Source organism: Chelmon rostratus, chromosome 1 (assembly GCF_017976325.1).
Source record: "Chelmon rostratus isolate fCheRos1 chromosome 1, fCheRos1.pri, whole genome shotgun sequence".
Classification (NCBI taxonomy): Eukaryota; Metazoa; Chordata; class Actinopteri; order Chaetodontiformes; family Chaetodontidae; genus Chelmon; species Chelmon rostratus.
The window spans coordinates 24,316,680-24,341,284 of record NC_055658.1 but is presented as its reverse complement, the minus strand read 5'-3'; the positions used below and the strand labels follow the sequence as shown (position 1 = coordinate 24,341,284).

The 24,605-nt window shown below is 42.2% G+C and overlaps 2 protein-coding genes across 3 annotated transcripts; both read left to right on the top strand.

Annotated features, from left to right (window-relative positions):
* The first annotated feature begins 647 nt into the window (after positions 1 to 647).
* Positions 648 to 5,739, top strand: LOC121611201 (cell surface A33 antigen-like). Its single transcript, XM_041943634.1, has 7 exons — positions 648 to 1,128; positions 2,066 to 2,238; positions 2,387 to 2,603; positions 2,920 to 3,084; positions 3,167 to 3,283; positions 3,429 to 3,555; positions 4,354 to 5,739. The coding sequence occupies exons 1-7, from the start codon at positions 1,089 to 1,091 to the stop codon at positions 4,754 to 4,756; spliced, it is 1,242 nt and encodes a 413-aa protein (XP_041799568.1). The 5' UTR covers positions 648 to 1,088; the 3' UTR covers positions 4,757 to 5,739.
* Positions 5,740 to 6,347: 608 nt separating this feature from the next.
* On the top strand, positions 6,348 to 24,262 carry LOC121605003 (immunoglobulin-like domain-containing receptor 2). Of its 2 annotated transcripts, XM_041934715.1 has the most exons (10): positions 6,348 to 6,469; positions 9,233 to 9,619; positions 11,846 to 11,965; positions 15,617 to 15,673; positions 17,669 to 17,815; positions 17,923 to 18,090; positions 18,412 to 18,540; positions 18,955 to 19,300; positions 19,513 to 20,248; positions 22,197 to 24,262. In XM_041934715.1, the coding sequence occupies exons 1-10, from the start codon at positions 6,361 to 6,363 to the stop codon at positions 22,230 to 22,232; spliced, it is 2,235 nt and encodes a 744-aa protein (XP_041790649.1). In that variant the 5' UTR covers positions 6,348 to 6,360; the 3' UTR covers positions 22,233 to 24,262. The 2 variants fall into 2 exon arrangements, with proteins under 2 accessions (XP_041790649.1, XP_041790640.1); XM_041934706.1 differs by lacking the exon at positions 15,617 to 15,673.
* Positions 24,263 to 24,605: the final 343 nt, after the last annotated feature.

Below are 24,605 nucleotides of genomic sequence, written 5' to 3'. Positions count from 1 at the left end.
ATTAAGGAAAAACAGCAAATGGTGTTCTTGTGCTTACTAATTCCAAATGATATCTGTGTTTTGTTTTGTTTTTTCTTTTGAAAGTCACACTTTTTGTGTGAGGAATCTGGGGTTTTAACTAAAACAATGCATTTGCTATAGCACTTTCACAACAGTAGGTAGCGCCGCTGGGCTGGAGGAGCGCACGTTCCGCTGGCTTCCCTCAAAAACTGCGGAGAATTCAACAAAGACAAACGAAGTTTTTCTTCTTCTTCTTCTTCTTCTTCTTCTTCTTCTTCTTCTTATTATTATTATTATTATTATTATTATTATGATTATTATGCTTTTTTAATTAAAAATTCTGGAGCGTTGTGTCATATTTTCATTCCTGTAATTCAGGATACACTTGTTATTTCTGTTCATTGATGCTGCAGCCCGGAACTGAAACATTAGTCCATTATCATCAATTATTAGAACTCAATCAGACTAATGCTTGAAATGGATTCAAATGGAAATTCCGGAAACATTCTGCTCTTCTGTTGCTTCTCTCTCTCTGTTTTGTCGTTTCGTTTCGTGTGTGTGTGCGCCTCCAGGTGATAAATCCTCGTCAAACCAGTCTGACAGGACCAAACGCTGCTCTTGTTCCACCAGCTCAGTTTTTCACCGCACCACCCCACACACACTGTGAAGCCCTCAGTTTTGTCAATACTTTAACGCCCCTCGTGTGTCTCTCTCATGCAACATAAAGCTGATGATGAAAAGAAAGAAAGGAAATTATATATACATTTCTGTTAATGCTGTGGGCTGCTGACACCGTGAACTGGAGCCAGGGCTCAACGTGTACTGGATTATAGGACAAGTCAAAACACGCCAGGTGTGGGGATCAAGAATGTCAACCTGAACTGCAGGAGCTCCAGTGATTGGCGGAGAGCGCTGTCAGTCATCCAAGGGCGACGGGCTCACCCATCGGGCGCATCGCCGCAAGGAAGCCGTCGGGTTTCGATGCAAATAGGAACCGGGCGGCTCCGGATCTCTGTTTCATTTACTAAAGCGCGGACAAACACGGAAGATTCAGCGACGGTTAGTTTGAGACGATAAAAGTCCTGGCCATGGAGGAGAGGATTTCTCTCTTGACGCTGCTGTGTCTGGGTGAGTATTTTTTTTTTTAATAAGAAACACAATTGTGTTATTTCCATGGCGCCTCACCGAGCTGCCACACCTGTTTGCTCACCTTTAGAGCAGGCCCACGTAACCTGTTCATGCAGATGGCTTGTCTCCTTTGATTTATTCGAAAAATAACAAATGAAAAACACAAGCAAACAAACTAGAATTAAAAATGTGTGTCGGCTCTTGAAATCAGCATCATTAAATATTTACTGTGGTTTTCTTTAAGTAGACGCGACCTTATAAAGTGGTTTTAGGATACTAAAAAAAAGGCACATGAAACATGTTTTGAGTAACAAACAAACTCAGTTAGGGTTACAACCAAGCACTATTTTCGCTTTCGGTCACTACCAATTAATTTCTTGATTAGTGGGTAAAGCCTTTGGTCAAGGCCTGTGAAACGCCCATCACGAGTTCCCAGATTAGTTCCTGCTTAAGTCTAAAAATGTCATGCTTTGTCTATCAAACCGTACAAAATTCAAAATATTAGGTTTCATAGCGGAGAAGATTAAGAGGCCCAGAAAATACTCACATCCAAGAAGCTGCAGCATATGGGGGGGTATTCCTTTTTTTTCTTTAACGTTTTTGCTTAAAAAAAATTTTCAAGAAAAAAAAAGTTAATTATCAAAACTGTTGATTTATTTTCATTTACCAGTTACTTCAGTTCCAAACAGCAGATTTGAAACATTGTGTGCGCTCTGTGTGGTGGGTGTATGTGGGTGGGGTAGGCCTAATTAGTTATTTGTACAGATCTCAGGTCACCTCTCTGCTGAATCATTCTTGGTAAAGGCCCATTTTACACACAGGCTGTAATGCATTGAGATCAACATAACCTCATCAACGTAACCGCAGTTTGTTTTAAGAAATGATGGGCGATTGCGGCCAAATGCTAATCAATTTTCTCTGTTTTTTTCTTGTAAAGCTGTAACACTGTTGTCAGGTGTTGGTGCCATCGATGTGAACATCGCGAAAGATGTGTACGAGGTTGCCAGGGGTGACAACATCGTGCTGCCCTGCATCTTTAAACCCAAAACCACTCCCAAACTAGTTATCATCTCATGGTCTGTTGAGGCTCCACAAGCTAATGCTCAAGAGGTCAGATTACTACAATGTCCATATGTGTGTGTGTACATGAATCTCTGTTAACTGTCTATCATAACCAGCACAATCCTAGTGAAGTAGCCTGTACTGTAAATAAGAACAATAAGAAGACAAGATAACTTTGCTTTTTCCTGTCTAACAGATGCTGATCCTGACTTATTACTCTTCTGGTGCAATTACTGACATCAAATCGGCATACGAAGGTCGGGTGTCCCTGGATGTGGACATTGCCCAGGGAAAGGCTGACCTTAAACTGTCCTCCGTCTCGCTAGCAGACAACAAGGTGTTCGAGTGTCGTGTCCAGATCCCGGGTGACGATGAGGGCAAGACGGCCGACACGGCACGTTTGGTGGTTCTCGGTAACGTTTCCTTTGTTTTCACACAGAATTTCTACTTTTAGCTGGTCAAAACGGGGCAGTCATGACTTTCCGCTCAGTATGATATCAGGTATTAGTTAAAGTATTTGAGAGCTCAGTCAGTATCATGCCATCAGCATCTAATTATTCTGATATGTAGGCTATAACGGTGAATTGCAAAAAAGCAGCCCATGAGTTAGATTATCAAAAGGACAATTTACTGTGTGACCAGTTGGCATCTTTGCAACATGCTGATGTCCTTGCAAAAAAATATGAGTGTATTCCTTATGTATATTTCCTTATTTTGATTGTCTTTTAGTTGCTCCTTCTACACCAATTTGTAAGATTCAGGGAAAAGCAGAGTACGGCCAGAACATCAACCTGACCTGTGTGTCTGAGGAGGGCTCCCCGCCACCCACTTATAAGTGGCAAAGTCGAGATGTCAAGAACCTGCCTCGGATTCCAGATCGCAGAACGACCGACAGTAAGTATCAGTGACACGCTTTCTGAAAAAAAGCAATAAAATCATGATAGCAGTGATTTATGTGACTGTCTCTGTCTTTCAGAGGGAGGCATCCTGTCTCTTTTCAACATCTCCAAAGACACATCAGGATACTACGTGTGCACCTCAGAAAACAAGATCCGCTCTGCTACCTGCAACATCACCCTCTCAGTCATGCCACGTGAGTCGCACCTTCTAAAACGCCTTTTTATTAACAACATGGGAGCTTAGTACTCCCACTCAATGCATCTTTGCAGCAATGCGTTATAATGTGCATCCTTCTCCTCTTCTTCTCCCGACTCGTCTTCCTTCCATCCTTCCTGCAGCTTCCATGAACATTGGCTCCACTGCAGGGATCATTGGTGGAGTGGTCGCCGCGTTGATCATACTCGTCATCGTCATCTACTGCTGCTGCTGCAGGAAGAAGAAGAAAGAGGAGGAATACGCCATGGGGTAATGTTTTTTTTTTTTTTTTTTCCCCACATGAAGACACATGTCCATCTTCTGTCCGCCAAGGCACAGCCTGCAGCCCTGTTAACAGGCCTGCTCAGGGATGTTGCGCTCTTATTCGACCTTAATGTCCTGTATAAAACATATGAACATGGAATTGGGGCATTGTTGTTCTGCCTTTAAGGCAGGAGCGTAGGTAGTAACAGAGCCCAGTCGACATCTTGAGTAATATGGTATAGCTGAAGCCGTTAGCCCGCAGCGCTGCTCACACCTATTTTCTTCCAGTATGCTATCTAAAATCACACGCTGGGGCAGAAATATGCAGATGCTATTTAGGTCAGTGTGAAAAAAGCGAAGTCAGAATAATGATTGTCCTTTATGTTAGCACTGGTGGAACTTTAAAGAGGTTCCTCAGAAACCAAGCATTTTCTTTATACCGCACATTTTATTCGCAAGGCGGAAGGGTTTTCAGGAATTTAAAAGAAAAGAAAAAACTAACTGCAGTGAAATTAAAGAAATCAAATAGACCTATTCATGGCCACATTCTGAACTGAAAAAAGCCAAGCTATGAGGCTGCTTTTGAAAGAGGGGAAAGTTTGAGCATCAGAGTCCACAGGAAGGCATGCAGAACATCACAATGGATTTTTGGGAAGCAAAGAGTCAAACATAATAATAAATCTTTACAGGTGTCTAAATGTGACATCCAACAACTAAATGAAGACAGACAGACACCCTTTATTCAAGCTCACATTATGATTTGACATTATTATGACATTTGGCTGCTTTGTGGTCATTTTACAGAGTTCATGAGGAGGAGTACCGCGACAAAGAGATGGCTCGAAATAGCGAGAGTCGCCGTGCCGATGGTCAAGAGGACACACAAGGTTACGATGACTCCAGTATGAAGAACCCTACTGTACGCAGCGAGCGCTACGAGGAACGGAGTGAGCGTGACTACGACCACCGCAGGGATTACGATGACCGCCGCAGCGATTACAATGACCGGCGCAGCGACTACGATGACCGCCGCAGCGACTACGATGACCGCCGCAGTGACTACGATGACCGCCGCAGCGACTACGACGACCGGCGTGACAGGTACAGTGACCGCAATGAGCGCTACGACGATCGCTATGATGAGCCCTATGATGATCGCGAACGTGCGCCTGCCAGTAAGCCCCGGAGGAGGGACTACGACGACTGAAGCCTCCAATCTGTATCAACCATTATCTTCCATGTTCTGTTTTACCTCTAGCAACTTCAGCCCAATTGTCCAGTTTTTTTTTTCCTGTGTAACTTGTATTCGAGTTGTTTGAGGGAGGACTGATTGAGTAAGGGCAGAGAAATGTCAGTAAGTGGGGGGGGTCAAACTTTACAAACTCTTCGGCTCAGGTGTAAACGTTGCCCAGGGCACGATCCGTACCTTTGTTGTGTACCAAAAGCCGCATCATACAAATACTCGAAACTGGACAAACATTTTACAGATCCCCCAGAAAAAGGTTTTAGAGAGCTATGTTATACAGAAATTAGTTGGAATTTTAGTTTTAAATTTAATATGCTGGCATTGTTACAGAAGAATGCAAGGCCTTTGTGTGCGTGTATGTGTGTCGATGTGAGATTATTCTGCACTTGGGTGAAAGTGGTGGTAGTTTCTTTTCTTTTTTTCTCTTGGGAAGTTAACAGAGCAAAGAAAAGGGCTTCAGTTTTGTGTAATTCTTATGCTTTATAGAATTGTGAGTATGTATGTCCTTGTATACACTGAACCAGTTTTAATGTCCTCTCCCTTTTCTTTTTTTAACATATGATTGCAGAAACAAGTGATGCAACCTCCTCTGATTGTTTGCATTGATAATGTCACTGCAGAACTCTCAGGGGTTTTTTCCATCTTAGATGAAAATTCTGATCTTAACTCATCCAAACTTTGAACACACACAGTAGATGAGCTCCTTTCGCCATGCCGCCTTAAAATGTTTTTATTACGTTGAATTATTTTATAGCGATTTCTGCTGAAATGCAATGAAATATGACACTGAACATATGTTATTATTTTCGTCAGCAATTGTAATGTTATCAGTTTTATATTAGGATTTATCAGTGTTCTGTTATTGTGAATCAATGTCAAATGCATGACATTCAAGAAATATGCTGTAAAATACAAAGATGATGAAATAAATTCTTTTATTTGCAGCTTCTTTGCAATTGTATGAATCCTGAACACTAGATGGCAACATTACAAAACCCAAGTCTCATAAGATCACATAATACTGATTGTACACGTGGGGTAAAAATGTAAATGTATTATTAGTCTGATTGTTAGTATAACTGTTAGCAGTATTGAACATCTTTATCAGTTGGGAAATTCATCCACGTCTGAAACTTTTTTGTTAAAAACGTCACCATGTTTCAGACTTCACCCTCCCGTTTCCCTCCATCACCACCACCATCCATTGTCCTAAGACAATGCGTGAAGTTACACAGTTAGAAAACTACTACCGGATATAGGGTCATTTGGACTTCAAAATAAAATGCTATCCTTAAAAAAGTGCCTATTTCAGTTATGAGGAATCCTGTTGACATTTTACTTTTTTGTTCATGTTGCTCCCTGCACGAGTGAATATTAAGTAGACCTGAATATTATAAGTAATATAATCATCTTTACGGTAAAGCAGCATACCAAGAAAGCTTTAATTTGAAAGCCGCTGCCGGAAGTTTTACTTTGATAGGCTTGACACTGGTCCCCCCGCTGGAGCGCCGTCCCGTTATCTCCCCCCTTAAACTCTGTGCGGGAGCTGGAAACATCGTCCAGGGATGGGACGAAAGAGGAAAGAAGGCGACGGTCATCCGAAAACTTTGATGAAATCCACCTGCGGGGTTTGGATAATGCCGAAGTGGTGGATTTTTATCGTTTGTCTGACAGGTAAGAGAAGATGAACAGAGAAAAAGTTGGAATCCACTGTGTGAAGTGGCGGAACGTTAACAGGTTGTTAAACTCAGGTTTAAGTTTGGAGTAACGCTAAGCTAACGTCACTATAACTAAGCTAACTTACAAGGTCTCGTTTGATGATGAGCCTTCACAGACGAATAAAAGAGATTCAAAACTTTTCCCACATAATAATAATTATATTTTATTAGTCGAGCGTCAGTGATGATGTACTTTAGCATATCAACGTACTCTATTCTGTCAAAACTCAAGTATTTTACACTGTATTAGAGTCACAGTTATAGCTAGGTGTTCTCCGGTCCGTTATGCTAGAAGCGCTGCAGCTTGTTATTTAGTCATGTGTGAATGATCCGACCAGAAGCTTTGGGGGCTGGGGAATGGGAGGTTTAACTTGTGACCTCTTCATCTAGTTTTTAGAGAGAAAATGCCTTAAAGAATCCATGAAAAATTATGAAACGCACAGTAGAAGCATGTGTAGCAGCAGTAGTACATTTCAAGACGTCACCATGAACTCTGGGAACTTGGGATGGCCAGATATATAAAGCTGCATATATCTAATAGTTATGATAAAGCATAATGTGAAAATAATATGAATATGATATAGTAAATATAAGATGCAAGTGCAACTGAAGTTACAGGAGCCGGAATGGGTCTCTTATCATTTTTAATTAAATAAAAATGCACATGAAATGCACATAGTGTGTGTTTATGTGGCAAGAAATCAGTGAAACAGCATGCTTACATATGTTTACCTTTAAAAATTTTCAGGAAATTACTCTCTTCACATGAAATCAGGTAAATCAAGAAAGTAAAACATTTACACTTGACTCAGATCTCACATATTCTCTCAGCAAGTGCTTCCAATATTACAACAGTAACTGCCTTTCCCCTCCTCCTCCGCCTCCTCCTCCTCCTCCTCCTCTTCCTCCTCCTCCTGCGTTCATTTTCTCCTCTGGAGGTGGCTTCCACTGAAAACTAATAAAGCCTGAATCGCCCCACAGCCTGTGATCCCAGGAAGACCAGCCTCCTGGCTTTTATTGTTGCAGTTCTTAGAAGTCATGGACTAATGTTCTCCCTGAGGAATTCATGTTTGAGTCAGCTTGATTCCTCTCAGTGCTTTTTTTCCCCCCAGATCCACTTGACTTCAGCCAAACTTTTACCGCAAAACCAAGTTGGGTTCAGATGACATATAGAAACCTCTAATTACATAGCTACAGAAAGTCATTATTCACTGATAAGAAAAATAAAAGCATAAAACTACCATGCACAGTGTGAACAATAGTAGCCAGAGGCTTTTTTAAGAACAATCTTAGTGTATTTCTTGACAGCATTAGAAGGTCTGTATAGTGTAAATGTGGAAGTAAAATAATACTAATAATAATAATTTTCCAGATTTGCATAAAACTGTAAACTGACCGTACAGCAATGAATCAGCAAACAACTTGAAGAGGAGATGCCTGATTCCCTTTAAAATATGACTGCTGATTGTTGTGCTTGATGAAGCTTGTTGGTATTTTTGATTAAATCTATCAGTCCTCTGACACCAGATGAGGCTGTTTAGTCAGATTCACTCTTAGTAATAGAAAGAAAGCAAAACTCTTTCAACAGGCCTGTTCTGGATTAAGTGAAGTGGCCCCCGTCTCATCCCTCGCTTCATCCGTGTTCACTGGTCCAGTTCAGCCACACCTCCCACAGCTTAGCCTGAGAAACACAGACACAGCAGCACCATACACAGATGTTTCTGGGTGTGTGTGTGGGGGTGTGTTTTGGTCGCCTCTCTGGTGTGTGTTGCTGTTGAACTGCTGAGCTCGAGATCCAGGTCACCATGTGACCCAGAGTCCTGCGGCTTCAGAAGCTCCAAAACAACGTCAGGTCAACTCAGCTCATAGTCAGATTTCACTGAGCAGAAGCCGCTTAGTTTCAACACAGCTTTGTTTTTATACACGTATCTTGCCAAACTCCACAATGATTCATTACATTCCAGCTAAAAGGAAAGTGGTTTGTGTTCACCCTGGCATATTTCTACTTTGCTGCATCTCTTTTGGGAAAGGGAGGTGATTTCAGTCACTTTCATAAAAGGTGCGCAGTGAGCGGAGCATGTGATTTGCCAGATATTTGCTCACAGATTTAAGTGAGCAAACAGGAACAGGTGTCTCCTGAAACCTTGACTCAGCGTCTGAATCATTGTGTGTATCTGTCTGCTGTAGTAATCCTAGTAGTAAACCCCTCATTACACATTCCTGGTTATTACCTGTGTTGGCTGCCAGAACTGTGGTATTTGTACAAGCCAGAGGTTTTGAAAGTCTGAAACTGTGGGCCTCCATCTGACAAAATTGAGACAGCTGTACCCCCTCAGCAACAAATTGGCACCATTAAGACTATGCCGAATTAGCTATTAGCAGTTCTTGTTTGCAATGCACCCATGAATGTAGAGACAACTATCTATGGATTAGTTTTTTAAAAATATCATGATTCTCAGGCAAGTTCTAAAGTTAAAAGCATCATCTTTCTGTGATTTGTAAGCAGATTTGTGGGTGCTAATATGTGTTACATCCTCAGAAATTCACACTGATCACGTCTGTGTGTTCAGATTTGAGGTTTTGAAGGAATATGATTTTTTCTGGCGCTAAGGGTTTTAATGTGTAATGTAATGATTTTCTAGACTTACCTGTTTTTTTAAACCCTTTCCACTTTCACACTTTGCTGATCCTTCCTCATTATCTACTTATCCTCCCACAGATGTCCTCCCTCCCCGCTGCTTGGGGGTTCACGTGTTTGTGAGAGATGAGAAGAGGTATGCTGTGCTGTTCCAGTCAGTGGTCCTGCCCTGCCAGTACAACAGCGTGTCCACACAGACCCCCGTAGTGCAGTGGGTCTACAAGTCGTACTGCCGCGACCGCACGCGTGATTCGTTCAGCTTCCCCGACAGCCTGAGTGGAGGCCTGGGAGGAGGCGGGCTGACGGGTGGAACCGGAGGAGTCGGTGGAGGGTATGAGACTGGGATGACGGCGAGCTACCTCGACTGCGCTGACAGCAGCCGGACCGTCCGAACTGTGGCCTCCATCTCCGGTTCCTCAGTCACGCTGTCCGAGTACTACAAGAACAGAGACATCTCCATCATCAACAGTAAGAGTTCTGCAGTACGAACTGCACCACTGGCCCTGTTTCTCTGATGTCCATGCTGAAAAGCATCTCCAGTCTTTTCTTTTTAAATCTCACAGCAGCTGTGTAGCCTGGCCAACACATTTCTTTAAGTGTTGTAGGCTGATCTATAGCTCACCAGCTTTAGATGGAATTTAAGTTCACCTGTTTTTTTATTGGCAAGTTGCGCTGGAGAATTGTTAAATCCAAATACCGTAAACATCCGACACAATAGACATGATAGAGAAAAACAACAAAAGAAAGACATAATTAATTGAAGAAATAGCAATAACATAATTAATATATTAATAAACCCCCAGAGCAGAGCATGAAACCAAGTCAGTAGCATTTTCTCAGTTTTGGTGTCATACATTCACTTCCACTTTACTAAGTGCATGAAGACAAAGCATCTTCTCTGGTTCCTTTATAACATATTGATCCAAACTAATGTTTTTATTTGTTCTGCAGCCAAGCTTGGCAAAGTTTTATGAAAGGCATAAATTGGAGCGTTGCCCCTCTTCCCACAGATTCCTGGTTAAGTGCCCAGAGTGAAGTGAGACAGGGGAGGCTTTGCTGAAATCTGTTTACATTTGAGAAGCTTTCAGAACAATCAGATTACATAACACAACAGTTATTAGTATTAGTATTGAGTATTGCTATAATGAATTGGTCAGCACTTACTGTTTTCTTTAATCAAGATATAGAGTTTATATTATAGTTGTATCAATTTAATGTTGTTTCGGATATTATCTGTTTACTATCAGGTGTTGCTTAAAACGTTAAAGGCAGTAGTATAACAAAATATCACACCAGTATCCAACAGATTAACTACGGGAATCCATGCTTATGTTGTCCCCCTGTCTTCAGTATACTTTTCCCTACTGTCTTACCATCATGCCATTTAAGGATCATCTAAGGGACAGTACTGTGCATACATGCATGGGTGTTTGTGGTTGCATATGTGTGTGTGTGTGCGTGTGCGTTAGCTGAAGACAGAGCGGTAGCCTTGTTTGCAGGCCTCAGATTTATGGAGCTGTAACTCTGGCTGAAGAATCAACCCTCTCTTCGCCAGCCAGGGACACAGACAAAAGAAAGGGTTTCATGCTGTCCTCTCATTCATCCTGACCTCTCACGCCTTCCCTCTGATGTACTTCAATGTCCTGCTTTTATTTGGACTCTCTAGACCTCTCCACATCCCACCATCCGCACACTCATCCCTTCAGTGTAAGGCGTTTCTTTCTCTTTTTCTTTTCTCTTTTTCTGTCCCACTTTACCTCCTGTTCTGAAACAGGTCAGCGCAGCAATGCTGCAAATGGACAAAAAAGTTAAAGCTGTAACTGTGCTGCTTTTTGAGATGCCCAGCCATCCAACCCCATGTAATCCTATTGAGGGTCACAGGCAGGCTGGAGTGTTTCCCAGCATGCACTGAGCAGGGGGTGTTCTGTTGATCACATGTCTGATTTTATCATGAGGTATGTTTAAATGGAAGTAATGTAGACAGTATTAGAATATAAAACTGCATGCAGAATGAGTGGAGTTGTCAGTTTGTTGAAAGAGAGACTGGTCACAGTGGTGCAATGTGGTCAGCCACTCTCTGCTCCCCCTTCCTTGGCTAACAGGAAGAGGAAGTGAATTATACAACCTATTTCCTGTCTGCTCTATTTACATGGCTGATCCCCGTACAATGGAGGCAGCAGCCCAGTATTGTCCCGTGTGTTGGATTTTTGGGCCAAGCTCTATGTGGATTGTTTCTTTATGGCTTTTCAGTCACATGAAATGGCATTTCGTTGGAATCTTCCATAGTTAGAAAAAATGTGAAAAGTGATTCATTGAATGGAACCTTCCATGTTGTCCTCAGCTGTCACAAATGCAGTATGCACACTATGCAGCAATGTGGTCACCATTGTCCAAATATGTTTGTGTAGTTTCTGTCTGAGGCTGTGCATAGTGTGGGCTAGTCTGGTTTTCTGAGTTTGGTGTTGAAGAACTTGACTGGCCCACACAGATCTCTGACCTCAACAGCATCCAACACCTTTGAGTGCTGGATGGGAACTGTGAGCCCAACATGGGTGTCGGACCTCTCTGATGCTCTAGTGGCTCAGTGGGAAATCACTGCAAAATCTTGGACCATATACATGTTATGAAGCCAAAGATGATATCAAATATTGATTTTGTTTGTCATTTGTAAGCTCTTTCTTTGTTCTCCTGCAGAAGCAGACCTGCGCATAGGTGAGGTCCAGTGGGGAGACAGTGGAGTTTACATCTGTAAAGTGGTTATATCGGATGATTTGGAGGGACAGAACGAAGCTTCTGTGGAGCTGCTGGTTCTTGGTAAGTTTCCACTATTTTCCCAACATGCCGATAGTAAATGATTTTAGTTTTGAAGTTTAAAAAAAGTCGAAGAGCTCAGTCACACTCACACCGTTCTATGTGAATTTCTCCTTTAAGTCTCATTGACATCCATTAAACAACTCAAAGGATTTCAACCGTGCGTTTCCAGTTTTGGTGCAACCTTCTGGCAGCTCTGGCACATTCATCATTGTTGAACTTTGACCTGCAAATTTACACGGTACATCAATTGAAACAATGTGGTATTGAGTCATTGATTCTTGCAGTGTCCCATCACCTTATATTGTACAATATTAGACTGGCAGATTACGTGCTGCAGTATCTCTTTCATGTCCTGCAACCTGTTATCTGTCATTTGCTATTTTAGTACTGAGTGCAGGAATTCTTTATATGTAATTAATCACAGCTACAAAAACACACATCACTTATTGTGAATTAAATTATTTTTCTACAAGCTGCTGTTACATAACAAGGCCTTTATAAGCTGACCTATTCATCACTGACGGCACAATACAGCCCCTTAATGAGCTGATTTATAACAAGCGGTGGCACTTCTTAGGCAGTCTTTCCTAATCTGTAACCATAGCAACTGCATTCACTCATACTGTATGTTACCGAGGTTAGCCAAGGTTTTGAAACTTAACTGCTGCAGAATAGTTATTGTTTATTTTCGTCTTTGACATTCATACCAATATGCCACTGAAGCCTATAGTCTATATGTGTGTGTGTGTGTGTGTGTGTGTGTGTGTGCAGATTCTGCGTGTTCCATGTTGTAAAAGTATTTGTAGCGCATTGTATCTTTACAGTGTATGTGTCTGTGTTCAGTTAATGTTACCATAGCAGCAGCCAAGAGGCTGTGTGGCTCTCAGTGCTCTAATTCACTCTGAGGCTGCACTCTTTTTTTTGCTGGCACTCAAGAGACTTATGTGTATGCACAAAAGACACACACACACACACACACACACACTCTCACACACACACACATACAGAACAATAAGCTTTTACAGTTTGCAAAGACTTGAGTGCATTCTGAATCAGTTTAAATGTTGGGTACGGTCTTGGTGTGATAACATGTTATAGGTGATGACAGGATAAGAAAATGCTACATGAGTTGCTCTTCGCAGTCTTTAACGTAGCACAGTGCCAACCTGTTGTATTTTTCCAGTCTTGGTGTTGCTAATAGGTCATGTGAGGCACTCGTTGTGTTGCCATAACAACAGCTGGGGCCACTGCAAATGGCATGGGGTGTCTTTTGTCTTTTGAGCAAATGGCTTCAGAAGAAGGAGACAGGGATGATTTAATCATGTGGAGGAGGGACAGCAGAGCATAGTGATACAAAAGATGGAGGGTGACACTGATGTGGACCTCAGAGGACTCAGTGGCTGATACAAAGAAGAAGAAACTGCCTTCCCTCTGTTCTCTCTTTTTGAGTTCAATTTCCATTTTCATAGTTAGCTAGTATACAACTATATGAAACATTGACAACACATTAAAATGTGCTTGACACAGATAATTTGCCATGAGCAAAGTGTCCCTCACTATTTTGTGCTCCCTGCACAAGATTTAACCCTGTCATGCAACTTTAGTGGACCAATATGCAAAAAAAACATTTTTAAGCCTTTTTAAGTGTTTCATTGTATCCAACCCATAGCCTAACCGATGCTGTTTTTTTTTAGGCTGATACTGATCAGGACTCCTGACTATGACCAAAGTTTTTTGAGAGAGTGTGTGACTTAAAATTCTACACGGTAGCAATATGGGAGAAACTTCAGGCTGCAGACTGCAGGCCAGAGAGCCCTTTTAGAGCGGTTCTAGACTCATCAGGTCCAGACCCACCGTTTAAGACGTACGACAACATATGGTTTGTTGATCTGATTGGATGAAGTTAACCCGTCCAATCACCTGCCATGTAGTTTTTGAAAGTGCATACCTTTTTTCAAACAGTTTCTGTGGATGCTTCTGTGTGGCGAACAAGTGTGCATCTAGTTATGGTAATAGTAGACATCAAAGTAAGTTATTCGCTGAGCTCAGTTCCAAAGCAAAGTCTTCAAATGCCATAAGAAAAATGGTGCAGCATTTGTGAAGTCACATGTTACCTGCAGAGATTTTAACTGTATGGTTGGATCTGTGTGTGGATCTGTGTGTCTATTTGAATTTGTTTTTAAATGTCCTTCTCTGTAGCGCTCCACCAGCATACAGTCTGACCTTTTTGATCTCTATAGGAGTGTACGTCGCCACCACCTGGATAACCATATAGGGAAAAACAAGCAACCCTGAAATATTTGAAAGTAAATCTCAGTAAATCATGGGCTTGCAGGCAATTTCATGAGTGAGGTGGAACTCCACAAGTGAGAAACCAACATCTGCTTGAACATGATGTAGACAGAAGACAAAACAACAGATAAATGCAAAATTATAGGTGCTGTAAATGTACAAATGCACACAATGCCAGTTGCAGCACTTAACTGTTTGAATTCATGTGGTGATGATTCAGCTGCTTCTCAATAAATCTTCTGTTTTCCAATCCAGCAAAGAACACGTTTAGCCTTCCAGAAAGATTCTAAAGTGAGGTATGTGCACTGTCAGCCAGAGTTAGGCCAAGATCGTTCCACCTGCTCTCTGTGTCTCCAGTCCTTCTTTCTTATGCTTGGCACCTCTCTCCTCCTCCCTGCGGTAATCACACTATCCACAGTAAAACACCAATATCGGCTCACATCACAGTCACCTCCGGACTTCTTCACTTTTCCCAACAACAACTAAAAATATGCACTCAAGCTCATTTTTGTACCAGCTTGTGACACACTGCCCCTTATCTGTCATGTCAGCGTCTCATTCAGACATCTGCTGACCTTGTGTGGAGTCCTGTAAAGCTGTGTTAAAAGAGAAAATGAAAGGATAAAGACATAACACTAGTAAGATACCAGGAACAACAATTAACAGGCGCTGATGGTTATTATTGGGTTATTTCTTGCATTGATGTTTCTCTTTTCTTCTCCTGAGTTGATAAGCTGGATGAACTGGAAAAACAATTATTATTGAGAGAAGTAATGGACTTTTGGTGCTCTGGGTCTCATTCAGGAGCCACTTCTCTCTTCACTGGCCAGAAAAGAGAGAGACAAAGACACAGAAACAGTTGCAAGAACAAAGTGTTTCCTGCTCAGTCTGTTTTCTGGCTCTGGACATGAGGAATGTTCCCACCTGTGATTTTTGCAGCTCTGCATGTAACATTACTCACAGCTCCTGCCTATGTGTCATGTTATCTTCATGAGAGTTCCAGTCTGTCTTCTTACCAGACAAATAACCATATAGCCTTTTATATCAGAAATCAGATGATTGATCTGCTCGTCAGCCACTCTGATATGGAGACTTTCTGGAACAAGACCAGAATGTCCTCTCTGGTGCATGCTGCTGTTGATCTGCCTACTTTATCTTTTTTTCCTCTGTTTTTGTCTTCCTCTGTCTTCATGCATGCTGCTGGGGCAATAACTTTCTTTGAACCAATCATTCAAATTTATATCAACGCCATTGCCTCCCCTCTCCTTTCCTTTCCTCTCCTCTCCTCTCCTCTCCTCTCCTCTCCTCTCCTCTCCTCTCCTCTCCTTTCCTCTCCTCTCCTCTCCTCTGTCTCTCCAGGTTTCTCAGGTGTGCCTGAAGATCTCCTGCCAGACTTTGATTTGAAGATTATGCCAGGTAGGGGCATAATGTATTCTCCCCCCTTTCCTGGTTTCCTTCCATTCATACTAACCCTACTTACTGCCATAACCATGTGTGTAGGAACCATTTGTGTGGTAGGGTCGGAGTATTTCCTGGGATGGATTTTTGCATACAATCTAAGAATTTTAGATGTGGACATTTAGAATAAGTGCAGTCTCTAACATTTGGCACTTGGTCTAATACAGAGAGGCAAACAAAATGTTTTTTACAGCGTTTTTAATGGTCACTATGCTAACGGCTCTGATGCTGCCTAACCTATTCTTCTGTTTGTGATTCAGCTATAATGAGGCTTTGACAGAGCTGAGTTCAGAGCCGTTTTTAACCCAACGGTCTGATCCACACCCGTCAGATAATGAGCTGGCCATCACTCCCACTAAGATGAGCTGTGAAGGAAAACAGCCATTATGGTCATTTTAGTTATTTATGGTTGTGGTTAGCATGTCATCCCACATCATTTGGACACTAGCCAGTGAAAAACGCAGTGATCAAGAAGGAGGGAGGTTTGTTTGGGTCACATCAGATTCCTGTCATACATGTTTAATCATTACTGAGCTTGTGGGAAGTCATAGATGGATGGATGAATTGTGTGGAAGGAGCTCCCAGAAATCACTCCCAAAACATATGATTCACTCAGCCAGAATGGTCACGCTTATCTCTAGTGTTAGTGTTGCAATAGTAGATGTTGTTGTCCACGTCGACTCCCACAGTGCTCTGAAATGTCTAAATGCGCTGTGCTAGTTACAATCCTGCGATCCTGATGTGTGTGTGTGTGCATGCATTTGTGTGTTTAGGGGTCATAATGGTTGCAAATGATATCACATTACAAAATAATTTGTTGTCACAGCCAAATCTTCCGTATCTTACAGAGCAGCATAAACTGTCCTTTTCCTTCCTGTTGCAAAATCAGGCTTCCTGTGTGTGTGTGTGCGTGTGTGTGTGTGTGTGTGTGTGTGTGTGTGTGTGTGTGTGTGTGTGTGTGTGTGTGTGTCCTTGGTTTTACATTGTTGAAGATTTCCTTGTTGGCCTTCTCCTTCCTTTTCCATTGTTTTGTCCCTTCAGGCAAACACTTATAGTTTGTCTGTTGTACTTGCTGTATCGTTCTCTTCAGCACTCCAACACTGAGTAAGAGCATCTTATTTTCTGTTGTAACTCACATTCTGGTTCAGATTTCATTTGTTCCGATTTGTTTTGTTCCCAGAAAAACATTTACATTCTGGAAAACAGGAAAAGTAAATAAAAACAAATTTTTCAACAATCCACTAGCTGATGTCCCATAGCTTTACTGTCGTACACCATGATTCCTCATTGTGCTATGTCCCATCCCAACCTCCTTTTGTTACAGAAGATACATTCGAATAAGGGAGAAATGACACAGTTTCATCTGACCTTCAAGCAGATTACATGCATTCAGGAAAAATCTTGGTTCTTGTCTTGGTTATCTTTTCTGGTTATTACAGTAATTCACGAAATTGGTCAGCCTATTAGGGATTTCTCTCTTGTTATACAAATACAGGTTAGGGCATCAGTAGCTCCCAAGATGAATGGTGAAGCTTGGGAAATTACATAAAGGTTGATTTAGAAGAAATAATGTGACTGTTTCACAACATAAGGAAAATCTGATTGACATTTTAACTTACTAATTACCAATTACTGTAAATTCTACAAGTTCACCGCCCTTTAACAGCTCATTGGTTGTCTAAATTGTAATTAAGTAACTTTCTATCAGTCAACTAATCCCTTTTTAACTAATCACTTCGGCTGGAGACTACATTAGCCACTAGTAGCGCAACCTGAATCACCGACCAAACTGTTCGCAGTCGGGTAGTGGGTAATGCAGGCAGTAGGTTTTGATAAGGAAGAGGAATGTGTGGAATATAAAGAAGATATGACTCTTCCTGTGTGTGTATATAAGTTTGTCCTACTGTACATGTTGATGCTTATTTATATGCAGGACTCTCTGTGTACTTCCAGAGTGGGTGTTTGTGACGGCGGTGGCGCTGGGCAGTGTCTTATTCCTGCTGTTGGTTGGGGTGTGCTGGTGTCAGTGTTGTCCTCACTCCTGCTGCTGCTACGTCAGCTGCTGGTGCTGCCCCGACACATGCTGCTGCCCTAGACACTGTGAGTATAAACACACGGAAATGCAGAAGTTAGCGCTCAGAATACCAACGCTTTTTCAAAGAAGTACGAATTTCTAGGCTGAATGGGATTGTGTGTTGCTTTTGTAGTATACGAGGCAGGTAAGGGAATAAAGACGGGCACCTCCACCCCTCAAACGCCTGCCTACCCTCCATACTTTGTCACTGGTGTCCCAACGATGGTCCCCATTGCCCCACCCTCCCTGGTGGACAAGATGTCTTCTGTCCCGCCTTCAGATGGCAGCCTACTCACAGCAGGTGAGGTCTTACTCTTTATTAGCGAGTCAATCTGTGTTTTTAGAATTATTGTAACACCATATCAGTTTTCTTTTAATCTTTGTTTTAACTATTTATTTCACTTCCTATTTTAGTTTTGAAAGTTTTGAATTGATGTGTGTGTTCTCGTGTTACCGCCTATATAACAATTTTATTCTGCAATTTTGGCCAGAAACTGTAGTAATAAAATAAAATGGTGAAACAGAAAACAAGCAAAACCACCAGCATGGTCCTCAGTCCATAATTACCAGACACACAAAGACAAAAGTTCTCCACGCTAATGGGTCAAGTGTGTATCTGCAGTGCCGATGCATGCTGTAGGGGTGCCCTACCGTGTGCCTTCACCTCAGGATCAGGACTCTCTCAGGGTGCTACAGTATGTAGAGAAACAACTGGCTCACTTCAACCCTGCCAGGTCCACCAGCCACCAGTGTAAGCTTCATAAACCCATCCTGTGGATTTGCTCTCTGAAAAAATCTTCTATGTTGATGCGCTCAGTAGACAATGCATGTTGCATCTATACTGTTGGTAGTGTCTTTTTGGCTTTTGGGAGCTCTTTCTCTTGAGCTTGTTTTGGCATGCCTCTCAGCACAAGCATTCTACGTATTGCATTTGCTGTAGTTCAGATGTGCATAGTAGTAGGTATGCATGCCTACTCGCCTGAAAGAATATGTTTTAACAATTCTTCCTGCAATATTTAGTGTAATCTCTTGCAGACTTCGACTCTGATTTTCTTCTTCTGCAGTGTCTTTGCTATTTTCCCATGCTCTCTGAAGAGAAATTTTCTAATTGTTTATCTCTTCAGTCGTTCTTAATTTATCCATTCCTTCATTTTGACCCGTCCAGCCTGCAGTCTGTCCGAGCTGAGCTCCCTCCACGAGGGAGACTCCGGCTTCCGCCAGACATTCCGAAACGTCCAGAAGAAAGCGCTGCCCGCCATCCCAGACCACGACCCTCAGCCTGAACCCCAACGCTTCAGGGAGGTTCGCAGCCCAGAGCCGCAGCGTTACCGTGACAATCCCCCTTCACCGCAACGATATCATGATGACCCCGACTCAGAGCCCCGCCGCTGCCAGGATGAGCCCCTTCCGCCGCGGCGGTACAGCGACGACCCTCCGTCCTCCTCGCAGTCGCGCAGGCTCGGCCGAAATCAACGGCAGCAGAATCACAGCGAGGAGGAAAACCACAGCAGGTACACATACTCGCAGAGAGAGAGCAGACTGGCAGTTCATCAGACAGTACTGCTTTCCCTTCCATTGCAAATGTGTCTGAATTTTATGAATGCAAACACAAATGTTGCATCTGCATACACAATAATGTCATTATCACAGTACTCGCGTACACAAAGCTCATCTTATTGACCTTTTCTTGCATCCTCTCTTGGGCTCGTGTGGTGGTCTGCAGGTGGAACCCTCGTTCAGAACATCTCCACAGGAAGACATACCGTGCTGCAGGACGAACTGGCTCACTGGATGAGCTGGAGGAGTTTGCTGCCTGTTACAAGCAGAGAGGAGGCAGAGGGGCAGAGAAAAGGGAAGAAGAGAGGGGAGACTATGAGATGGAGCTTCTGGAGTTCAGTCGATATCCTTCCTACCGGGATTGTCCACCGCAGCATTATCACAGTGATGAAAATGAGCTTGAAGACTGCAGCGACCGTGAAGATCATCCCAGACGAAACAAGAAAAATGGACATTTCATAAGTCCACTGCAATCACCAAAAAAGAGGAGGGGCACTTGGGACAGCGAGCGCCCTGTCCCACCTCCTCCCAGAGTCAGTCCACCCTCAGCTTCTTCTCAAGAGAAGGACTACGATGGCACGTTCCTGAACAGCCTGCTGGAGCGTAAGGCTAAGTTGCGAGGGGTCGGCATGGGGAAGAGTGGGGCCCGGGGTGAGGAAGATTCAGACACACCCTCGAAGAGCAGCTCGAAAAAGAGCAGCGGGGAATCGAGTCGGCACTGCAGCCGCTCGCCTAGTAACAGGCCAGAGGCAGATTCTCTGTCTCCTTACTCGGACACAGAGCGGAGCAGAACTGACAGGCCATCTCCACGGCCGCCTCCAGCAAACACTCGCTCCTCTCAACCTCCTGGCCATTCCCTGCCCGGGCGCAGAGAGGAACCCAGAGACAAGACCCGGAAAGTGGTGAGCTACATTTCAAACTATGGGATTGTAGGCTGGTGATGCTAATTTTCAATTCAACAGGAGTGAGTAGAGCTTGCATCTTTTATAGTTATTGAAAACTAGTCATTGGCGTATAGTCGAGGAAATGTTTGTTTGAAAAATGTTAACACTAGGCTAACTACAAAGTATTTAACGTCCAGTGTGGTATTTCCCTGCTTTTATGGAGCCTACTCGGGTGTTTCCTCTCAAGGAACTTTACCAGGGGAACAAGAACAAAAACTCAGGAACTAAACTTTGATCTAGCATGTGAAGCATGCAGGACTCAACATTGCTGACTGGTTAAAATCCAGCAGCTAGTTCAACCGATTCATTCACACAATGAAGTGCTGGGTGACTCTAATATCACAATTTGGACAAGAGAGATATTTCTTGTAATGTTTAGCAACATTAAAATAATATTTTAATAATGTAATGTTGTCGGCTTCGAGAGAGAGAGCACAACCCAGCTGAGGGCAGGGGAAATGAGATAGAGGGAGAGGGAGCAGTGATGTGAGAGCAAACAAGTAAACAGAGATACAAAGCTTGATTTGCTGATAGTTTTATCACGGCTCAAAGCAGAAATAAACATAAAACGCTCACTCAAGCTGGTTGTGCACTGCGGAGGCAGTTGTTAGTCTCCTTTTCATTCATTTTTTTTTTTTATCCAACTCACACTCACAACAGTAAATACAAAGAACAACAAGGTGGCTTGTTGTTTTCTTGTGTGTGAAAAATGAATTTTAGAATCAGTTGTTTTTTTAATGGATCTAATTTGCTTGATCTTCATGGTTGTCAGATGTGTTGGGATCGCAGACAGGGATCCACATAATGGTCTTTTAGTGTCTAGTTTAGTTCCTGAGTTTAGGTCATCTGGTTCCAAAGTTCCTGATAGTGTTTGGCTAAAACTAATGGTAATAACAATAAACTTTATTCACACAGCAGTGTAGATGTTGTCCATGTCCTGCAGGCATCCATGACGTGAGCCAGTGGGGGCTTAGCTCATCAAACAACATACATTTAAATGTATACAGAGATCAAAGAAAAGCATCCACTGTCTGAGAGATAGCAACATTGTCTAACTGCTGCTTTAAGCTGAGGTATATTTGTACATATATATACTGTAAATGGGAAGTTTAACTAGGTTTATTTAATGTGTATCTTTTGTCAGTGTTATTAATTTCTGAAGATGTTTAGACTGATGTGTGATCCAAGATTCAACTCCATGTAATCCTCTTTTCAAAGTTTAACTCGTGGTTATTTAAGATATTGCCGAAACTAATCTGAGCAAATCTGTAATGTGTTGTGGTCAGTGTCGACGCCGTTTGGACTGCAGTACAGTTTCTCAACCTTTCCTGGCCTATGACCTCATTTTTAGGCGCCAAAGTTTTCATGACCCTTGCACACAGGTTATCATGTGAACTGGCTGATGTATTTCAAACCTAAAATGTTTAGTGTGTCAAGCTCACATCAATATGTCATGAGCTCACAGGTTGAAAAACTCTGAAGTACAGTATGAAAACGGTTTTTAGGCCCACAGTAAGTGTTGTTGTTGTACTTTTGACAGGTCAGGTTCAGATCCTACCACACTGAAAACTAGGTAGAATACTCTGTTCTGTATCCAACTACTCTATAACAATCGTAACTGGTTGCCTCCTCCCTGACAAACCTGGGTCAAAAATGTATTCAACAAAGAGTTCCAGTAAAAAATCAGTTAATTCACCAGAACCAGCTTCCAATCAAATCTTCAAATAATTAAAAGAAGAAGAAGAAGAAGTTGAAATGCAGTTTGTCCCAGGTTCTTCTTCACCATAATAACCCTGTTTGGCTAATGGTTACTATCTCTTCACCCTCTCATTCCACTGAAGAAGATGTATGTTCATATTTTGGTCTCTGTTGTTTTATCACTTACACTCCTCTTCATCCTCACCAGAGCACTCTTCTGAGCCGGGATTCCCTCATCGTCTGATCGTCTGAGAGCCGCTCAGACTGAGCACCACAGGGACTGTGTGTCAGCTGCTGAAAGACAGGACTTTGAGTGTGGACATATGCAAAGTACAACCGACCGTGAAGGAAAGCTGAATGAAGAAACGCACAGCAGACACACTGTAGCTGGAGTTTCTCCCCGTGACGTCGGTGAATTATGAAGTCATCACTGTGCGGTTTCTGTCTCCGGCTGCCTCATATATATTTCGGCCGGACAAACACTTAACTAATGTGGGCTGGGTATATGACCTGGACCGTCCCTCCCGGGGGGGACACCGTCCGTCTCCCCTCATCCCTTTAGAAAAGGCTCTGAAGCGGAGAGACCGGCTATACGCATCCAGCACAATGAGAGCATTCATTTCCATTTGATGAGATATCTGCATTAAAAAAGCACGGTTGTAGAAAAGAAGTGTATAACAGCACCATTATTGTAGAGGACGTGTTGTAGCTTCAGTTGTTTGACAATACAAACACTGTGTCACTCAGTAACATATTCAGGGACTAAAGTGCCTAATTCAGACGGCTTTTGCAAGGAGATTTTAATAAACTATAACTAAAGCTGGAAGAAGTAACCAACATTATCATATGTTTACAGTGGGGGTGGACAAAATAATGTAAACTGGGAAAACATACGGCATGACAACATACGGTATACCCAAAGCTACATTGACAAAGTACTTAATTAATGCAGACTCTGACCCAATCTGACCCACATTTGTTGCCGCATTTGCAGTGGTGAAGTAAAAACTTCTAAATCCCGTTCTTTTTCATGAAGCAGTATCATTATTTTGTCTCCGTCCTGTATGTCAGTGAAGACGTTCATCTCCTATTAAAACATGTTAGTTTGCACAAAGTAACTCTTCTCTCCGAGGGACTAAAAATGACCTTTTCTATGTTTTTTGTAAGCATTTACGGTATTGAACAGCCACTTGCCTTTAAAAGTTTTTTTGTACGACAGTATGAAGACATTTTTGTGTGTGAACTCGACCTATTTATGTGTGTGGTGTGATATGAACACTGTAATTTGTAAATGATTATGTTTGCATAAGCTTTCCAGTGTGACTGTGTACATGGAGTGTCTTTGATTTGATTGCTGTTATTCAGCTTTTTCTTATTACTGCTGAGTCAATAGCTAAACCAATACCTTCACGTGTTATCAGCCGTCACACACACATACAAAGCACACATTAGCCTACTGATTTTCTATCTGCTGCAGCATGCAGTGTGTCAACATTCCTGCCTCCATGTTTCATCGGCTCGTCTTGAGAAAGGTAATGCCTGTGTTTAGTTTTCTTCCATTGTGTTTTCTGCTGTCTGGTACTGACATCTGTGTGTGTGTGTGTGTGTGCGCGCGAGAAAGAGAGATGACTCTACTTTTCTGTAAAGGAGACAATGTGTAATTGAGTATGACTCATGTCTTTGTTCATTGTTGTAATCACAGACTGCCTGCCTGTCTTTACTGCACAGCTGTGTCAAAACTCACACATCAGTTCTGCCAGCTCAACCGCAGATGATCTGCGTTGCAGTTGTTTTGTCGTCCACATAAATAATTTGTTACAACAGTTATGTCCTTAAAGTATCTGTTCATTAAACTGGCGAGATCCAGTTGCATCCAGTTGCAACATGGAGTCCAAAAGTGTTTATCTCTCCATCTTCTCAGCAAATAAACAGAGCAGAAACAATGAAACACAGGTTTTATTTTAGGTTCAAGCAATGATGTCTTATAGCCAATGGTGTAATTCAAGTACATTTATTCAACTACTGCACTTAAGTACAGTTCTGATACAGCTGTACTTGTATTTATTTTATTCTACTGCTGCTTCACTATCTTTCAATATAGTTTTGTTTTACTCCACTGCATTAATTTGAGTTGTCGTTAATTTTAGATAAAAAATGTTGCATACATAATACATTGTTTTAAATGTAATTGCACAATGGTATAAGAAAGTAGTGAAAATCAGCTCCACCTTGACCAACGACTGTAAAATGGTGCTTATGTATTAAAGCATTAGCAGTAACAATAATCTAGTAATGTGATACAAGGAAATTTAAGTGGTTAAGTCACGTTCATGAACCATCGGCTTTTGAGAAAATCAACTCTTAAACAGTTTATTTAGGTCATAAAAAGAACAGGCAATCTTTTGAATATGTTTGGGCCATCTTTTCTGTGTTGTCTCATGTGTGTGTTTGCGAAAGGTTGTGTGTGCGTCTGAGCTCAAGCGTTGTCTTTTTGCGATGGGAGGGATTGGTTCAGACAGTGACCACTCGCAGTTCAAGAGTATGTCAGGAATGTTGTTGAGCAACTCCCTCCTGGGCTTTACAGAGGCATCAGCAGGAAAATATGACATCACAGAGT